The 18,063-nt window shown below is 35.2% G+C and overlaps 2 protein-coding genes and 1 long non-coding RNA gene across 3 annotated transcripts; 1 reads left to right on the plus strand and 2 right to left on the minus strand.

Moving 5' to 3' along the window:
• Nucleotides 1–161: 161 nt before the first annotated feature.
• Nucleotides 162–2,261, minus strand: LOC127801511 (amidophosphoribosyltransferase, chloroplastic-like). Its single transcript, XM_052336723.1, has one exon. The coding sequence runs from the start codon at nt 2,182–2,184 to the stop codon at nt 430–432; it is 1,755 nt and encodes a 584-aa protein (XP_052192683.1). The 5' UTR covers nt 2,185–2,261; the 3' UTR covers nt 162–429.
• A 4,244-nt stretch (nt 2,262–6,505) lies between these two features.
• LOC127801054 (peptidyl-prolyl cis-trans isomerase Pin1-like) lies at nt 6,506–9,518 on the minus strand. Its single transcript, XM_052335869.1, has 2 exons — nt 9,222–9,518; nt 6,506–6,884 (listed from the first exon to the last, which is right to left on the minus strand). Exons 1-2 carry the CDS (start codon nt 9,451–9,453, stop codon nt 6,760–6,762), a joined length of 357 nt encoding a protein of 118 aa, XP_052191829.1. The 5' UTR covers nt 9,454–9,518; the 3' UTR covers nt 6,506–6,759.
• Nucleotides 9,519–14,248: 4,730 nt separating this feature from the next.
• LOC127801217 (uncharacterized) lies at nt 14,249–16,623 on the plus strand. The gene is made up of 4 exons (XR_008022986.1): nt 14,249–14,415; nt 14,521–14,586; nt 15,922–16,469; nt 16,609–16,623. It is a non-coding gene; the product is annotated as an uncharacterized LOC127801217 (long non-coding RNA).
• Nucleotides 16,624–18,063: the final 1,440 nt, after the last annotated feature.

Consider the following 18,063-nt stretch of genomic DNA (forward strand, 5'->3'; position numbering starts at 1 on the left):
TCAGTCAACGAGACTTTGCACGTTGCAAAGATAAGAGGGATATTTTTTGTACATACAACTTTGCCATTGCTAGTTTGCTTCGTAGGAAAGCTGTTTTTACAACGGAAACCACTGCCCTCCCTAATCACAATTGAGCAATCTTAAAGCTTGCGCTCTAATGATTTATGCAAGAGGTAAGATCGACTAGACAAAAATGTAGTACAAGAGACCAGCTTTGACATTCAAGTTTTGTGTAAGAGACATTGCATAAAGGATTGTGAAGATCATCAATCCAAGTGACACAAAGCAAACACATTGAAGATCCCTCCCTTCTCTAACTTTGCCAGCGTCAAGAAAGAAAGAAAGAAAGACGACCTAATGTTATAAAAACTCCAAACTAAAGCAATCCGAGCAATAAACTAAACTCAGTCGGTATATGAAGGTGATAAACTACTGTGAAACTCTCTCCTCCTCCAGTTCCTGCTTCGAACCTCTCTTGCCCTCCTCAATTCTAATCCCCTGAAGCCAACCCCCATCGATCGATTCTATACTTCCATTCAATCCGTCATCAACGAAATCGCCAACTCGCTTCACTTTACCCTTTGGCTCAACTGGATACTTGCCTGAAAAGCAAGCATAACAGAAGTTGGGAGAATCATGGCCCAAGAGCTTCTTCAAGCTCTCGAATGGCAGAAAAGCGAGCGAATCAGACCCAATGAACTCCCTAATCTCCTCCACGCCCATCCTATTCGAAATCAGCTCCTCCGAGCTAGGAGTGTCGACTCCATAGTAACAGGAGCCGATCATCGGGGGGCTTGCAATCCTCATGTGAACTTCCTTGGCCCCTGCCTCCTTCAACAACCTAACAATCTTGGAAGAGGTGGTTCCCCTAACAATGGAGTCATCCACAACCACAACCCTCTTCCCTTCCAACACGGCCCGAACAGGGGACAGCTTCAGCTTCACCCCAAAGTCCCTAATCTTCTGTGATGGCTCAATGAAGGTCCTCCCCACATAGTGTGACCTTATCAGCCCCTGCTGAAAGGGCACCCCGGCCTTGGCAGCATAGCCAAGCGCAGCCACAACCCCGGAATCAGGCACCGCAATCACCACATCACAGTCCACCGGGGCCTCGGTCGCTAGTATTTCCCCGAAAGCCCGCCGTGATTCATACACTGACCTCCCGAAGACCACTGAGTTGGGCAGGGCGAAGTATATGTGCTCAAAGATACAAGCTTTGGGCTCACGATGAGGCATTAGGCAGAGGGATTGAACCCCATCTTTGTCCACCAACAACACTTCGCCGGGATAAACCTCTCTCTCATATGTCGCTTCTATCAGGTCTAGGGCACAAGTTTCAGAAGCGAAGACTACAGCCCCGTTGCTTCTCCTACCCATCACCAACGGCCGAAACCCAAAAGGGTCTCGAACAGCCACCAATTTGTCTTCTGTAATAAACACCATTGAATAGGCGCCTTCTAGTTTTTCACAGGCCTCGACGATTCGCAAGAAAAAGGGTCTTTGTTTAGAGATGGCGATAAGGTGGAGGACTACCTCTGTATCGGAGCTCGTGTTGAAGATTGAGCCGTTGTCTTCGAGCATGGCGCGGAGGGTCTGGTAATTGACCAGATTGCCGTTGTGGGCAACGCCGACCGACCCGAATCGGTAGCCGGCGACGAACGGCTGGACGTTCTTGAGCATGGAGGCGCCCGCAGTGGAGTAGCGCACGTGGCCGATGGCCATGTCGCCGGGGAGCTGGTCGAGCTTCGACTCGTTGAAGACGTCGGAGACGAGGCCGACGCCGGTGATCGACTGGAGGATGTTGTTGTGGACGGTGACAATTCCGGCGCCTTCCTGGCCGCGGTGCTGGAGCGCATGGAGGGCCAGGTAGCAGAGCCGCGACGCCTCCGGGTCGCCGTAGATGCCGACGACGCCGCACTCTTCGCGGGGCTTATCGTCGTCCGGGTCAGTGATCGACAGATAACCATGTGGATCGTGTTTGATAACGTCTGAGATAGGGTTTCTGGAGGCGGAGGCGGCGGTGAAGGCCGATTTGTAGGGGTGGACAACGGGTTTTAGGAGTGTTTTGGGAAAGAGGGAAGAGGCTTTGGAAGATGGGTTGTTGGAGAGGCAATAGGGTTTGCCGAGCGGCGGCGAGAGGCCGGAGGCTGCGGCAGCGTTGGCGTTGGTGGCGGTGGCGACCATGGTGGAGGAGAGGGCAGAGAGAGAGAAAGAGGGAGAAAGGCTGGAACTTTGGTGGACTATGAATAGCCAAGTTTGGGCGGCCTAGGTCTTGGTCCTTTAGAAGCTGGCTGGAAGTTGTTGTTGGGCACTGTGATTGATTCCGTCACCTACGTTTACTCACCCAACTAAAGAAGTCAACAAAATTAATTAATAATAATAATAATAAAAAGGCTAAAAAGTTTCGGCCAAATCAACTTTCTGCTGAGTTGGTCGGTCTTTTGCTGCTTTATTTATTTTTGGTTAGCACCTTAGTAGTAGTAGTATACATAAAAATATGTGTTATCAATTGTTCAGATAATTAAGAAATAATCTGTGACATAATATTAAGGTCTTGTTCGACTTTGAATTTAGGGGTGCCTTAAGTTAAGGTCTATTTCTAAATAAAATAAATAATAAACATTAGGGATGGGATGGGATGGGACATAGCAGTGACCATGGCTGATGGCTCCCCTTTTTATTAATTAGTCTTTACAATATGAATGTCAAATGTTTATGTTGAATGAAGACTTGAAGTATGCCCCATTTTTTAATCCAATCAATAAATATCTAAATGCCCCTTGAAGTCACCTTACGTTGTTCCCTCTGTGCCCTAAATTGTCAAATAAAGAAAGGGTAAATTATTATTATTATTAATTTTTTAAATTAAGTAAAATTTGTGACCATATTTCTATATTTTGAAAATATTCCTATAATTTTTTTATGTTTCTATTTCGTCAAAACGAGAATTAAGAAAAAATTATATTGTCTATCCTTATTAACCACTTATATGTAAATTATTATTTCTCCACTATGTTAGGTGAAATTTCTTATTAGAAAAAAACTTCTATTATCCTGATCCTTTTAATTTCTATCATTTAATAGAAATTAAAAAAAGATTATGTTCTTTCCTTATCAAAGAGAGTGGTCGGAGACGGGATCGCAACGACAGAAAGCAAGTTCCGACGACAGATCTGTTTGGGAGTGATTGATACCTGCAAACACTCCGATACTCAAGTGAGTGAGAGAGTAAAGAAATGACAGTATATTGATAAGTCAAAAAGTAGAACATATCTTGTCTCTGAAAATAGCTAATTGATATAAGAGAAGGAGATGTCCTCCTACATGCATGCGTCGTGGGTTTACAGGTGATGAGACTGAATATTCGACGTCGGTGAAGGTTCCCAAGTGGTGGGATGGTGTCGACGAGACTCTCATTAATATGGATGAGATATAAGACGGGCGCGCGAATACTCAATAAAGACTGCAATGATACTACTGCAGGCTGGCGCAGAGCCTAGGATTGGGTCAAAATTGGGCCATGAAAGATGGCCGAGATTGGGTCATGAGGAAGAGACCGAATTGGGTCGAGACAATCCAAATTATATCACCGATACTCTTAACAAAGTATATATATATTTCATATATAAATTATATGATAATTATATATCTTAGGGATGTTTAAATTAATTGCATCATCGTTTAGCATATTATTTTATATATTTTTATTAAAATAAATTAATTATATACCTAAGTTTATTATAATTAATATCATGTTTAACTATTTCTCATTAATTTTCTTTTTTTTTTTGTTTTCTTTATATTTTTATAGTTAAGAAAAAATATTTATTTTATTTTATCTATTTTCCTTCATAGTTTTCCTTTTTAATTTGTTTGGACAAAATTTTAAATAAAATAAATTGAGTTTAAATAAAATTTTAAATTTTAAATATATCATGGAAGTTTAAAATAAGTTGCGTAAAGTTTAAATTTTGTTAATATAAATTTTTAAATCTTTTTACAAATTTTCTTTTTTTTATTAAAAATAAGAGCTTTTGTAGAATTATTGGTAAGTTATTTTAGGACTCTTCTGTCACCTTATCAATTTATTAAAGAATATTGATAAAATTAAAATATAGAAAGATAATAAGAGTATTTTAAAAATATAGAAATGTAATTACAAATTTTATTTAATCTCATAGGAGAAATAGTAATTTACCCAATAAAATTAAAATAACAAGAGGTAGATGCTTGTTAGTTTGGATTTTATATAAACATAAATTTGAATTAATAATAATGATGGAAAATGTGATTCTAAAATTTTGAACTTATAATCATTGGAAGAATAAAACAAACTTATAATTATAACTTGGAATTCAATTTGATCGTATTTGATCGTGATTGAGATTCTTAATTTGATCGTAATTAAAATTTTGAATTTGACTATGATTAGGATGTCAAATTCGATTGTGATTAAGATTTATCTCAATTGAAAATTTATCTTCTTACATTATTTTTTAATCAAGATATAATTTTATATGTACATTTATAGATGATTTTAAGACTACAAATAAGTATCTAATGCTCTGAAATTAAATACAATTATATTATTATTATTGTATCAATATTATCATAAAAATATTTTATTCTTTCTATTCGTGATTTTTTTCAATTTAGGTTTTTACGTTAAATTCTGTGTTTGTTTGTGCGATTAATAATTTAATCGTGGTGGTTTGTTGTTGATCTTGTAACACTTAATTAACTCAATTTCAGTTGGATTGAGTTTGAGTTAGGCCTCCAAGCACAGATTAAGTTTTGTGCATATAGTTCAATTCAACATAAAAATAATAATAAGACTAATAGTAACAGTACATTCACCTTAACAATAAAAATAAATTCATATAAAAAGCTGAAAGATCCAACTATCAACCAAAACTCTAAATCAACATCAGCTACAAGTTTAAAATTTGACCTTACCAACAATAATATCCACTAAATAGGGTTTGAGTCTTGAGGTGGATTGAAGTTGAAGTTTGAGCTTGGGTGGGTGGGTTTTAAGTTTTATCTATCTTAGACCATCGCATTTTTAGGCATAATATTACATAATTCCTCTCTTAATTCCTTAAGTATAATTAAGATAACTAATTAGAGTTTTAAACAATAATAATATAATTTAGATGGAAACTTATTGAGACCTAATATAAAAAAAGTTAACATAATTAATAGCCAAGGCCCATTCGTTGAGTCCCATTGGCATCTCCTCCTATCATCAATCTCTGCCCTTGCCTGATTTTTGCTATTTTTGGCCTAATTATTTTGGGTTTTGCAACATCTCTATCTTATATTAAAGGATATGTGGTGAAAAATAAATATCGAAAGTACCAATGTATTTTTTTTCCATGCTATATCTAAGCATATGGTAAAATGGTTTCGTCCGACTTATATCATTTTGCCCGAAATTTTGACTCAAGGTGGCCTATTTAAGTTGTTCGTTGTGTTTCATTTTTTTTTTTTTTATAATCTTTTGAAATCAAATCATTTTTTTATTTGAGGGGTGATTGTGAAATTTGATTGTATTTGTGTTCTTGATTATGTTTATTTCGATACTTATTTTTAAATTTGTTTTAATTTCAAATCATTCGAACTTCATTCGGGTTCAAAATAGGCTATCCAATGAATCATTCTTGCATTCAAATTTAAATAACTAATCAACTTATTAATTTCCAACGAAATTGAAAATTGAATCCCACGAGGTCATTGTAACCCCATCTATGATGCCCAATATTGTGCTCGACCCAATTTAATTAAATTTGGTCCATTTTTATGTTCAAAGCCAGCTCCGTTAAGGAAATTGACCTTTTTATAATTTTTATCAAATTACACATAGGCTTAATTTTTTGTGAATTTCCATTTTATTGGCTATCCTTATTCCTCCCAAAGGCCCTGTAATTTGTCAAATTACCACTAACTAACCCCTCTTTCGATCAAATTTCAATTAATTCAAAATTTATAAAGTTTTCTAATAGTACATGATACATGACTAATGTTGACCGATCCTAAAAATTAGAATCAAAACTAAATTAGTTAAGAAAAGAAAGGAACCAAAGTCGCACAACCGCATCACATCAATTCAATTTTCAAATGAACTGGACCCCCATAAACACTACACCAACTAACTGCTAGTGTGTGGTTAGGATTCAAAACATGATTTATAACATAATCCTTATAGAAACTTGAAACTGCTGGCTACAGTAGCATTCGTATGAGTACTGAAAACACAGAGAAGAAGAAAATTGGCTAATAACTCAATAAGGGGAGAAAGAAGAACAAAGCAAGAAGGGAGGAGAACAAGGTCAAAATTTTTGTGGGAATGAATTATTATATCTAGTCAAGATCAAATATAAAAAAACAATTCTTATCAAATGATATGTTGAGGTTTTGTTTTTTCGATTTTTGAAAATAAACAGTGCCATCAAGCAAGCAGGTTTTCAACATAAATCGCAAAATGAACATAAAACACTGAAAATAAAAATTAAAAAGGGGTGACATATTGAAATAGGCCCTAACATTTCAAGTCCAGATGTCTCTTCTTCAGTGCAGATACAACCCAGATAGCATTGGAACAGCAAAGTAGCCCAATGGTTATAAAGCAAAGCCAAGGGCACACAACCAGGCAAAGGCCTTGGAACATCAAAGGCAAGAGCAGAAACTACTTAAAACATTCTATTCTGTCGCTTCATTCTAGCCTGAAGAGATGCTTCAGGGCATCCTTTCGCACTTTCAGCCCGTCCTCAGGATTATGTGAGTGCCACTGTCAGTATCGACAATGTCGCTGATTTCTCCAACCTTCAGAGCGTACGTTGCTTCTTCAAAAGGCTTTTGCATCTGGCCGCGACCAAATGGTCCTGCAGGTTACATTTTGGAGTCAGAGGGCATAGAAAGAGATGTAGCGATTATGATTCTCATTTGCAAGGTTTTTAGATGGGCATAAAGCATTTAAGGTACCATTGTGGCTATGGAAGGATTTAAAAAAGAAAATGCTGGCCTTGGCGGGCAAAGTTTAATGCACTGATAGTAGAGACGTCCAAGGGTGACCTGATGTAAGGGCCACACTATTTGGCACAAGAAAGGGATCAGAACTCAAAGCAGAAAATATTTACTAGGCCAGAACCCAAATTAACATGTTTCTTCTTGCCCCCTTAAACCTGGCACTCCTGAAAGTTTGCAACATGAAATAAGAAGAAGAAGGTATAATCTAGTATCAAGATAAGAAACCCCATACCAGAATGTTACTATGAACACCCAGATCCTAATTTCCCTACATTTATTTCTATCTTCAATCTATTAAAGTCTAACAAAAACAGCATGGTCCTCACTGTGCCACAAATCAGTTCGTTAACTGTTATTCTACAACCTCCAGCTACCCCCACACCTGTCCAGGAGAGGACAACCTTTAGCAAATAATTTACCAAACAAGAGGCACTAGGTAGCTAGGCAAGTTTCTTCTTTTGGCAGTGCTATCAGAGGCCTGTGATAAAGTTGCACTTTCATCCAGGTATGTGAGATTATACAAAGGGGAGAATAACAACATACCAAGCCTTTGTCCAACTATGTGTGGAAGGGGAGAATAGAGAGTATAAGTATAATCTACATAACAATGTCATTGAAGTAATTCACACATTGTGGGAAAGGGAAAACAGATCAGAAGATAGAACCACAACAAAGAGTTTTCTTAAACATTGCATGTATATTTGTGTGGATCACAAGCAGTTATGTACATGTACGGACACCTAAATCAAGCTTGCCGATGTGGTATCCCAAGTCATCAACATCATTGCTGTCACCAGTCACATTTCCCATGCTTGTCTCTTGCTTTGACAGATATACGAAAGCTTGCTTTCAGCCAAAAATTGATGAAGTGCAATCATGTACTTTCCACACTAACAAGGATCCCTCCAGCTATTCCATAGGGCACCTAGACTCAGCCTAGGGTTAAGGATTCATTTGGTGCTAGTGCTATAGGTCCTGGATGCCTAAACAAAGAATCAAAGGTTCATTGAGGCATTGACCCTCCGGAAGGAATTGAAACTCAACGTTGGTACTATGGCTAGATAAGGAATGCTCCACATAGAAAGGCCCAAACAATGGCACATGACATCCACTATAAGTCATATCTTGAACTAAGCAACCAAGCATACTCATACATTGGAGGCTGACCCTACAGCCCTACCCACTTTTTGGCACTGGCAAGGTCACATTACCATTGACGGAGCCAACTAAGGCACACTTAATTGTAGACAAATAGAGTCCAATACTCCATCCACAATATAAAACATTAGGTCACATTCCTTTAAACTGCTCATAAACTATATCATGTTAATTATGAGCCCCACTCTGGTGATCATTTGCAAACTTGGAGTTCAGAGAGAGAGAGAGAGCACCTCAGCTCAGATTTTTCACATCAGCTCTTCACGTCATCAAATAACAGCAGGCATTAACGAGCTTAAACCGTAATCTATAATTGAAATGAAACTAAAAGTTGGATGCCCCAATTGATAAAATTAAAAGTTGAGTGTAAAATTGAAAGCAAGGTAAAAGTTGGATATTGTTTTGGTAATTTACCCTTGATATTCAATATTTAATGCAATGAACGGGCAAAAGGAACTAAAAAACATACTTGTCAACATATTATTTCTATCTCACCAACTAGAAACAACAGATAGGCAATAAGGGTAGTACACCACAAGACAGGTAACATTAAGTTTGTAACGTATGATAATGTAGGTAAAGCCAGGGAGAATATGGAATTCAAAGACGAGATTGCAATTATTGCCAAATTCATCAAGAAGGATAAAATAAGAACTAGTTCAGATATTTGCATACTTTCTCATCACATGTAATGCTTTAATTTTTGTATGGAAGATATCCTCAGAGGAAAATCTGAAATTACTTTTCACTTGGTGATACGACAAGGTCAGGGCTCGTAATTGCAACAAATCAATCGATAATTAACTTTGGATCACTTAGAGAGCTTGGGCGAACAAAAGATGATACGTTTAAACTAACCTAAACACATTAAAAGCAAAGAACTACTCTCAACAAAGCAATCTAAAACCCTAGCAAAGAGGGCCAATTCAGCCATCAAGTCTTCACAATCGAATGTTCATCAGACACGAGTCTCAAGTCAACCAACCGTACATCCAAATCGGGAGAGGGCAAAGCTGAGAGGTTTAGTAACTGACCGAGATCGCCGCCGCGCTTGGCGGAGCTGCAGTCGGAGAAGCGGGAAGCGACGTCCTCGAACTTGGCCTTGCCGGAGAGGATGTCGTCGCGGAGGGCTCTGAGCTGGGCGGCGGCGGCGTCCCTCGTGGTGGCGGAGATGACGCTACCTTCTGGATCCTTCCACGACGCCTTCCGACGGGAGCCCTGGTGCTTTATCAGGATATGCGATGCCCTGACCTTTCCGGACTCCATTTTCAGCCGCTTAGGTTCCTGCTTCAAACGCACTCCAACTCTAGGTGGTGGGCGAATGATGATTCATTGCCCATTACCTTTATATATGCATACACACCTCCTGTGCACCCGTGTTGATTTGTGACTTATTACGTGTATATATATATATATATATAGTTAAATAAATGCATGTATTACATTTGTCAATATCGACGAATAGATATATACATGTATACGTTCACTTACACATACGTCTTTGTTGATTTGTGAGTTACTATACTTGTCCTTGCATCATCGACCGATAGATAAGCGTATACGTTACGTAAATCAATAGATAAACGTATATGTTACGTTAGATATTTGTTTTAACGTTAAATTCTGAATAAATTTAAAAAACAGGTGGACAATGAATTATATGAGGTGAACAAAGAATAAAGAGCTAAAAATGATAGATAAAGAGTTACAATACATATATATATTAATATCTGAGTTGAGACTGACACATGATGAAATTCAATCTAACTCTATTCTAGATCTGTTTTTAAAATTCATAATCAACTACAATATTAAGATTTATAATTATTTTTTTTTTACATAAATTAAGATTAACAACTTTAGTTATCAAGAATAATTTAAATAGCATGAGAGGACTTTAGGGTTTATGATTAGGGCAAATTTTTAAAAGTTTAAAGTGGCAAATTGATTTGATTTAGATCCTTCATCCTAATAATATTAAAAATAAATAATAATGTCAGCCTCACCAAAATTGGGCTTTACCAAACTTTGCTTTCCAAAACCTAAAAAGACAAACAAACATGCTTTTAAAAAGCATATCAATTCCAAACATCTTTTATAAAATTTTAATAAAAGTAAATTTTATTAAAATCTAAAGTCACAATCCTCAACACCCCCCCCCCCCCCCAATAATTATTATATAAGAAGCAACTTTCATGTTTAAAAAGAATAATCTCTCATGTTATTAAATAAATAAATAAAATTACAATTTTACTTTTTTATAAGAATAAATATGCACCCAAGAGGGGTAAATTGGGTATTTCAAAATATTTTCAATTTGAAACAACTTTATGCAAAGATAATTGTTTGTCCTTTTTAGAGCTTTTGAAAAACAATGATAAGAGTATCTATTAAAAGATTTAACTTTAGATTATTAAATAAATAATGATGTTGAATTTTACAAGATCAATTTTAGAACTAATACTACAAAATTTAAATGTTGGAAATAAAAAAACTTGACTTGCTGAAATGAAAAATAAAAGTGAATAATATAACACATAAAGATTTTATAGTGGTTCGGTTCACATAGTCTACTCCATTACCTTTGATCATAACTAAAGTTTCAATCGACCCACTAAATAACTTTTTAACTTGGATCAATTATAACTACTTTACAATAATTTTTAAAGGCTCAATCGAAATCACTATCTTTTAAAAAATGAAACGTAACCACTGTCTTTTTAAGGATCAAGCATAATCACTGAATTTTCAAAGATTATGTGTAACCTCTTGTCTTGTTAGTATCACATGTAACCTTTGCTTACAAGAAAGTAAAGTTCAAATAGTATAGGAGAAGCTATATAAAGAATGCCTTGTAATTGAAAAATAAGCTTTTCATGTATAGAGATTTTAAAAATAGAAACTCTAAGCTCACTCTCTCTAACTTTTCAGCAAATAGAAGGATCTCTTTTTGGCTTAAGACAAGAGTAGGAAGAATTCAAACAATAACATTTTCCTTAGCCTTCTCCCTTTTATACTTTTCTATTCATCTTTGATGGTTTTTTTGATAATAAAAAATGTAATATTTGTAAAATAGCTTTTTTTTCTCCTTAAAATAACCATTAAAATATTTAAAAATTAATATAAAAGAATTGAGAGAAAATTTAAAACAATTTTAGAGGTTTAACGATCAAAACTGTGCATTAAATGCACTTGCAACGACTATATTTTTTAACTTCAACACACTTTTACTTGAGTAAATTTTGGTGATACTTACTAGATCTGAAAATAATTGATTGGTAGAAAGATTCACTCAATTAGATTCGTATTAGCATAGCTGCCACGATTGGAAGCTTAATCCACTCGAATACTTTTGCAAAAATAAAAAGTAGTTGGTGCCGGGTTGAAATCCACTTGAGTGTGCTTTTCTATCACTCGATTAGCAAAACATTTCCAATCTAATGGAAATCCACTTGAGTGTGCTTTTTTGTCACACGATTAGCGAAGCATTTCCAATCTAATGGACATTTTTACCACTCAATTGAACATAGCATCACTCGATTGATTAAACCTATCACTTGATTGATAATGAGATATTGAATACTCGAATACAATGCGATTATCTCAATCCAATATAGATTTATTTTAGATACTCGATCTAAACACATTTTATGCTTGAATCAAGCCACGATCTAGCATAAATAAATATATATATCATCGATAACTAACACTTTTGACTTTTGACTTGAATAAAGCTTATGAACAAGCAAGGTATATTATGCTACTACTCAAGTGATCAAAACATGTCACTCGATTGCTAAAATGAATACAAATAATCACTATCTGTTTAGCACAATCAATTGAGAAAAACAACATATTTGATTGAGCATAGCTCCTAGTCGATAACCATCAAAGAATAAAGACCTGACACTATGAAACCTAACAGATGCTCTATTGAGTGATTCTATTAATCGATTGATGATACAAGCATAGAGGCTTTTACTCTTTTTCACTCAATTGGATGGCTATTCTACTTGATTGACAAGCACAAAAGACTTGACATAAAACATTAATTTTCTTACTTAAATACAAAGTTAATCACTCGATTTGAAAACTACAAATATGACTATGAGATTAACAAGCATGTACTTGAATAAGCCTTTTAATGTTTGATATAAAGTTGACACATGGTCACATGAGTATTGTTTGTGAAACTTGATTTAAAAATTAACTTTTCAATCATATTCACTCAGTTACTTGAGATATTTTAATATACAAATCACATATAAGTTAAATAACCACCCGTTACTTGATTGAAACAAACATATTTGAATCCTATTCTCTAAACTCTAAAACATTTCATTCAATTACTAATATTGAACTTTCGAGAATCACTTGAAGAATGACTATTTTTAAATATTTCAAAACAATACTACTCAATCTCATTGACTCTCCACTTGAGTGATTGAGTATTACTCAATTACTAACAGGAAGAGTTGAATTCTTAGTTGACCAATCTAAAAACTTTCAAATACTTTAATGATTTGCTGACAAAGCAACAATCATTCAATTTATAAGCTTTTTAAATGTTTTTTCAATTAAATTTCAGAATATTGAGAATTTTTAAAATTTGATATTAAATATCAAATAAACAATTTAAGCTCTATGAATCAAAACTTAAGAGTCACTACCTAAGTATAAAATCATTTACTCAAGAACTTTGATGTTTGACACTTAAACATCAAATATGAATATAAAACATATTGCTTTTTATACTTTTGAGTAATACTTCCACATAATTTCAGTATTTAAGATATTATCTATTCTTAACCTTATTCTAAGAATCATGAGGTACACATGACATTTATGAATTATTGTTGTGTCATTGGCAAAAACCTAAATCTTAAAATAATTCTTTGGGTTAAAAAACGTAAATTTTCCCATAACTGGAAAGATAGTCCCGCACAAATGCGCAAACTAAATAACTCTTAACATTTAAAAATTCCTTTGAATATTTCAAGAAAAGAATAAGCAATTATCCATAAAGAATTCTAAGTCTAAAAGGATTTTGGAATATTGTAATAAACATCATTCATAAGAATTTTAATCTTAACGGGTTCCAAAATATAAGAATTTAAATCCTAACAGATTTCAGAATATTAAGATAGACATTATTTGTAAGAATTCTAATTTTAAATTACTTAAGATTATTCCATACCTATCTATAAATAAACAAGCACTCATTACAGAAAAAATACGTTTCGAATATTGGTTTCAATACAGTCTTCATCGTCTCAGTATCTAACTTAAGGATCGAAATGTTTACGTGAGGACCTTTCGCGTCATCTGATTGTTTTCTTTTTTACAAATTCAGACGGGTTGATGATAACATTTTCAGTCAAATAAATTAATTATTATATCTTAACAACAATAATTATAAATATTAAAATATTTTTTAAAATCCTATAATAACACATTAATAGATAAATTATATTAAAAGATAACCCTTTTGAGGTTCCTTGGGCTCTCTATTAACAAGGCAACCTTACTACAACAGAACATTAGAAAACATTCTTATTAACAAGACATGAACATTCTTATTAACAAGACATGAGCGCACTAGGAGAAGATGAATCATATAATCACATCACAATAATAAAACATAAAACAACAAAGTCTCACTAGCAAATTTGAGAGCATTAGACGTTACATTAAGGTTTTTCATAAAACACTCATTATTAAAACATTCTTAATAGCAAGCTAAACACTTTTCATTCTCTCTTTTATTTTCTTTCATATCTTATTTGATTTTAGAAAAGTAAAAGAAAAAAAAAGAAACAACAAGTGATGGTCGAGCCTCAAACAAGTATTGTGTAGCTCGATGAGCTAAATCGAACCTAAATGTATTTGGATGTTGAGCTTAAAAGAAATGGACCCATAAATATGGAAAATAATTCTTAAAATTGTCGTAATTCTAAAAAGAAATACTCTTATGTAACACTTTTTTCATTCGTGACAAAACGGCAATATTTCATGCTTCGCAGGAGAAGAGGTATCCCTAGGTGGTGTGGTAAGCCCGAGCACACAGAATCACATCCCCCCTCTGTTTATAATGATAAAAAAAAGGAAAACTAGGGTTGAAATTGGATCTGCAGACATCGGAGAGGGCTTAGTCGAAGAAGAAGAAGAAGAAGACTGCAAATGGCGCCTCCTCCTGGTCCTTATTCCGGAACGAGTACCTTCGCTCTGGTAATCCTAATCTCTCTTTCTCTCTCTGTATATATATGTGTGTATCTATGCATTCATGTGCAGGATCAAGCGTTTTCCTTTTGATTTCTAATTGCGTGTGCGTAGGTGGCTCGTGTGTCGGCCTTCTCCATCGGGCTTGTCTATGGAAGCGTGAAGCTCAAGTATCTAAAGGTATTGTTTCCCCTAATTCATTGCCTTCTTTTCTCTTTAGATTTTTTTTTTTTTTTTTTTTGGGATCCTATCTGTTTAGGGTTGCTGATGTGCCGATGCGGTTCGCGTTTTTTGAACTCGCTCAGCGATGTTGTTTAGGGTGGTTTCTATATGGAGTATTACGGGATATCCAAATTATGCTCTTTTGTGGGTTGAATGTTCATCTAGGAGGGGTTTATTATTTTGTTTGGGTGTGCTTAGGTGTTATCTGTCAGATTTTGAACAACTATTGTGGTAAATCGTTTATTTTAGGTAGTTGATTCAATCTGAGTACCATGTTGTTGAGTACTTGAATCCAGTGTTTCTGTCTATTATCCCCAATTACATTTGTATTATGCACATTTCTTTTCTTTTCTTTTTTTTTTTCATATTTTGTAAGTGTTCTAGAAATCTAGTCTACTTCCAGAACTTGGATTTGCAAAGGGAAAAGAAAAGGCAATAAAAAGAATAGGTAAAGAAAATGAATGAGTTAGGTTTAGCTGCTTTTTTTATTGGGTTTGAAAAGGGGAAGAAAATTAAAGATTTGTAAAAAAAAAATAAATTTACTTATCTTTTGTTGATTAGGGATAATTATTCATGTCCTTTTCCTGTATAAACATAGATCTGAACCTGCACTAAACATTCTTACTCTGAATTAACAATCAGGAGTGATGGTAAAAGATTTTGAGTTAGTAACTCCATTTGCTATTTTAAATCATCGAAATGGCGTGAGTTGGTCATCCCATTTTGTTAACCAAATGTGACAGTGCCGGTCTATTGTTCGGATTAAACAACCAAAGTGGTGTATCCAAAATTCTTATATGGCTGCCAGTGTTTGGTAGTGTATAGTTTATGCTTGAGTTCAACCCAAGGATGTAATGAACTGAATGTGACCAAACAAACGACAAGACCAGTGGCTATCGTAGGGAATGAAATGAGGGTTGGAGGTGGTTTCCTCTTTTGATTGTTTCCTGGATGAATGTGGCTTAGTTAGTTAGTCACACTGAGACAGTGTTTTGGAAAACGCTAAGAACACATAAGCGCAAATCCTAAAGGCTGCATACAGTTGAGAATTGTGACCTTCCTTAGAGACCACGATGCAGGAGCCTCATGCGCTGGGTTCACCTTTTTTACGGATTTCACCAATACGATATAATAAACATTCACGTGGCTTGATTTTTCTTTGGTAATAAACAATACAATATAATAAAGATTGTTGGGTTCCCTTTGATCTGTGTGTATGCTGATAGTTGTGTTTGGTGCAGAAACTGTACAGCCTCATCTTCAAACACTGACTGGTTTTGTTTGTTTCCTCAGGCAAAGGCTAAATCTCATAAGAAGGCTGAAGCTAAGGCACATCACTAAAGCAGAGAACCTTTTTTTTCTTTTACCCCTTTAGTTCTGATAGAAAAAATAATGTATGATGTAGAGTAACCATCAATTCGTCTTGGCCTGAAATATTTTTGGATCATGATTTGCTCATTGTGAGAATTTTCACTCGTTTTTGTCTTCAGTCACTGCCAAAGCACTTCAGTGCTTGTTATCTGTGAAGAAAGTTGGGAGATGATGTAATTACGTCTTCCTTCATGAGGTTATTCCATGTTTCACCCTCAGATACATGATCTTACTGCAGGCATTTAGCTTTTTATTTATATTCAGTTATTTCTTCATATGTGCCTACATTTTAATTGAAATGATGGTAAAAGAAGTGCTATGTTTTGATCAGGTGTGTGGCATAACTTGTACAAAACCTAGAGGCAAAAAGAAATCAAACCAGGATTTCCTATTTCTTTTAGGGCTAAATATGCTTTCCTGGTATTGTCTGCTGGTTCATAGTGGGGTAGCGTGTCCTTAAAGGCTGTCATGTAAGTTAACATTACTCGAGCTGCCCTTCTAGGGTTCGCACGACCCTGACGCATTGGATCTCAACTTTGAACCTTTTAGTAGCATTAATATCAATTTCTCCCTTTCCAATCATTTCTTTTGTTTTCTCAACTTTGCCAGATTTATTGTTACGGAGATAAATCAATTGCGATTTCAACGGCTGTTTTTGGTTTCTCCGGGACTTGATCACCACCTCTCAATTTTTGCTTTCAGTTCTAGGAAGAGTAACGTTTATCATCTACGATGATGATGGATCTCTAGTTTAAATGACATATTTTTATTAAATAATGAAAATGTGTATAATAAATATTGACACTATTTTTTCATTGTTTAATAAAAAGATACCATTTAGATTGGAGATGAATTTAGATGAATAATATTATTCTTCTAGGGATTGAGCTCTTCAGAATATCTCCCCCCAAGTGTCAGTTTGTTAAAAGAGCATCTTGGGTGCTATTGGCAAGTTAATGGACGTATAGTGTTGCATGGATATTTACGATCTTAGATAGGGTGGTTATCGATGATTTTAAGATTGGTATAAAATCATTACTTTTTAGTGTCTTTTCACAATTATCATTGAACGAGGTAATTCTTTCCACTCTTTGAAAAGGTTAAGTTATCGTGACAAGAGAATCACGTAATTAAGAAGGAAAGAATGCTATGTTTTGCATAAATTGAAAGAGGGAACATTAGGTGCATATCGGTCTATGAGTTGCCCTTTACAACAATTACTTTTAGGATGTGATGTGTCACACGTCTTGGTTGGGTTTGACCATGGAATTCTTTGCTAGTTTGCTCCAAATCTTATCAGGCATTGAAGACTTTCGTAAGGCTCTCGTTCGTTAAGAATGCTCATGCAATTTTGTTGATTCGTTCTATTTGATTGAGTGGTCAGTTATATTTTTCTTCAGCCTTGGTGAAAGAGAAGGCTTCCAATTATTGTGAGGCCAATTGCCCTAGACTCCACCTAGTTTGGGCTGTCTACACATAAATCTCCTATGCTCAAGAAATAATTTAGTTAGTCCACGTGGTTTGCATTTTTGACTTGTAGACTCCTTTTGTCACTAACGATATTAATTAAAATGTAATTAAATCAAATTAACCTAAATTTTAACAAGAAAAATAAGAAATCCAAAGGCAAAAAAGGGGAAGAAAAAAAAAAGCCCATTGCTGATGGGTTGCAACCCAAGGGCGATGGTACCAGTTTTTAATGGTTGATTGTCAATTGGAATAGAGAGAGAGAGAGAGAGAGAGAGAGAGAGAGAGAGAGAGTCTTAAAAGAGAGAAAAAGAAGATATGGTCAACTCATCGATATCCATCCATTCTAGATTTTGGCAACTTATTGATGGAATTGGTAATGGATTCCATTGTAGGAACCCATCATTGGTACAAGGAGAAGAAGGATTTACAGAGAGCGAGATAGGTTAAGACGCAAAGATCATGGCACCAACCATGGCCATGGCAATAAGTAGGAGAGATAGTGACAGCTAGGGTTTTGCCAAAAAGGAGAGGTGACAGTGCGACTAGAGAGAGAGAGAGAATGGAGATGAAGAAGACAATGGCAAAGGGTGAAAA

Source organism: Diospyros lotus, chromosome 5, assembly GCF_014633365.1.
Source record: "Diospyros lotus cultivar Yz01 chromosome 5, ASM1463336v1, whole genome shotgun sequence".
NCBI classification, from domain to species: Eukaryota; Viridiplantae; Streptophyta; class Magnoliopsida; order Ericales; family Ebenaceae; genus Diospyros; species Diospyros lotus.

Excerpts from the sequence above, each read along its gene's own strand:
- LOC127801054 (XM_052335869.1), bottom strand. The coding sequence starts at position 9,453 with ATGGAGTCCGGAAAGGTCAGGGCATCGCATATCCTGATAAAGCACCAG. Across the intron at positions 6,885-9,221 it reads CAAGCGCGGCGGCGATCTCG|GACCATTTGGTCGCGGCCAG; the intron begins GTCAGTTACTAA and ends TGTAACCTGCAG.
- LOC127801511 (XM_052336723.1), bottom strand. The coding sequence starts at position 2,184 with ATGGTCGCCACCGCCACCAACGCCAACGCTGCCGCAGCCTCCGGCCTC.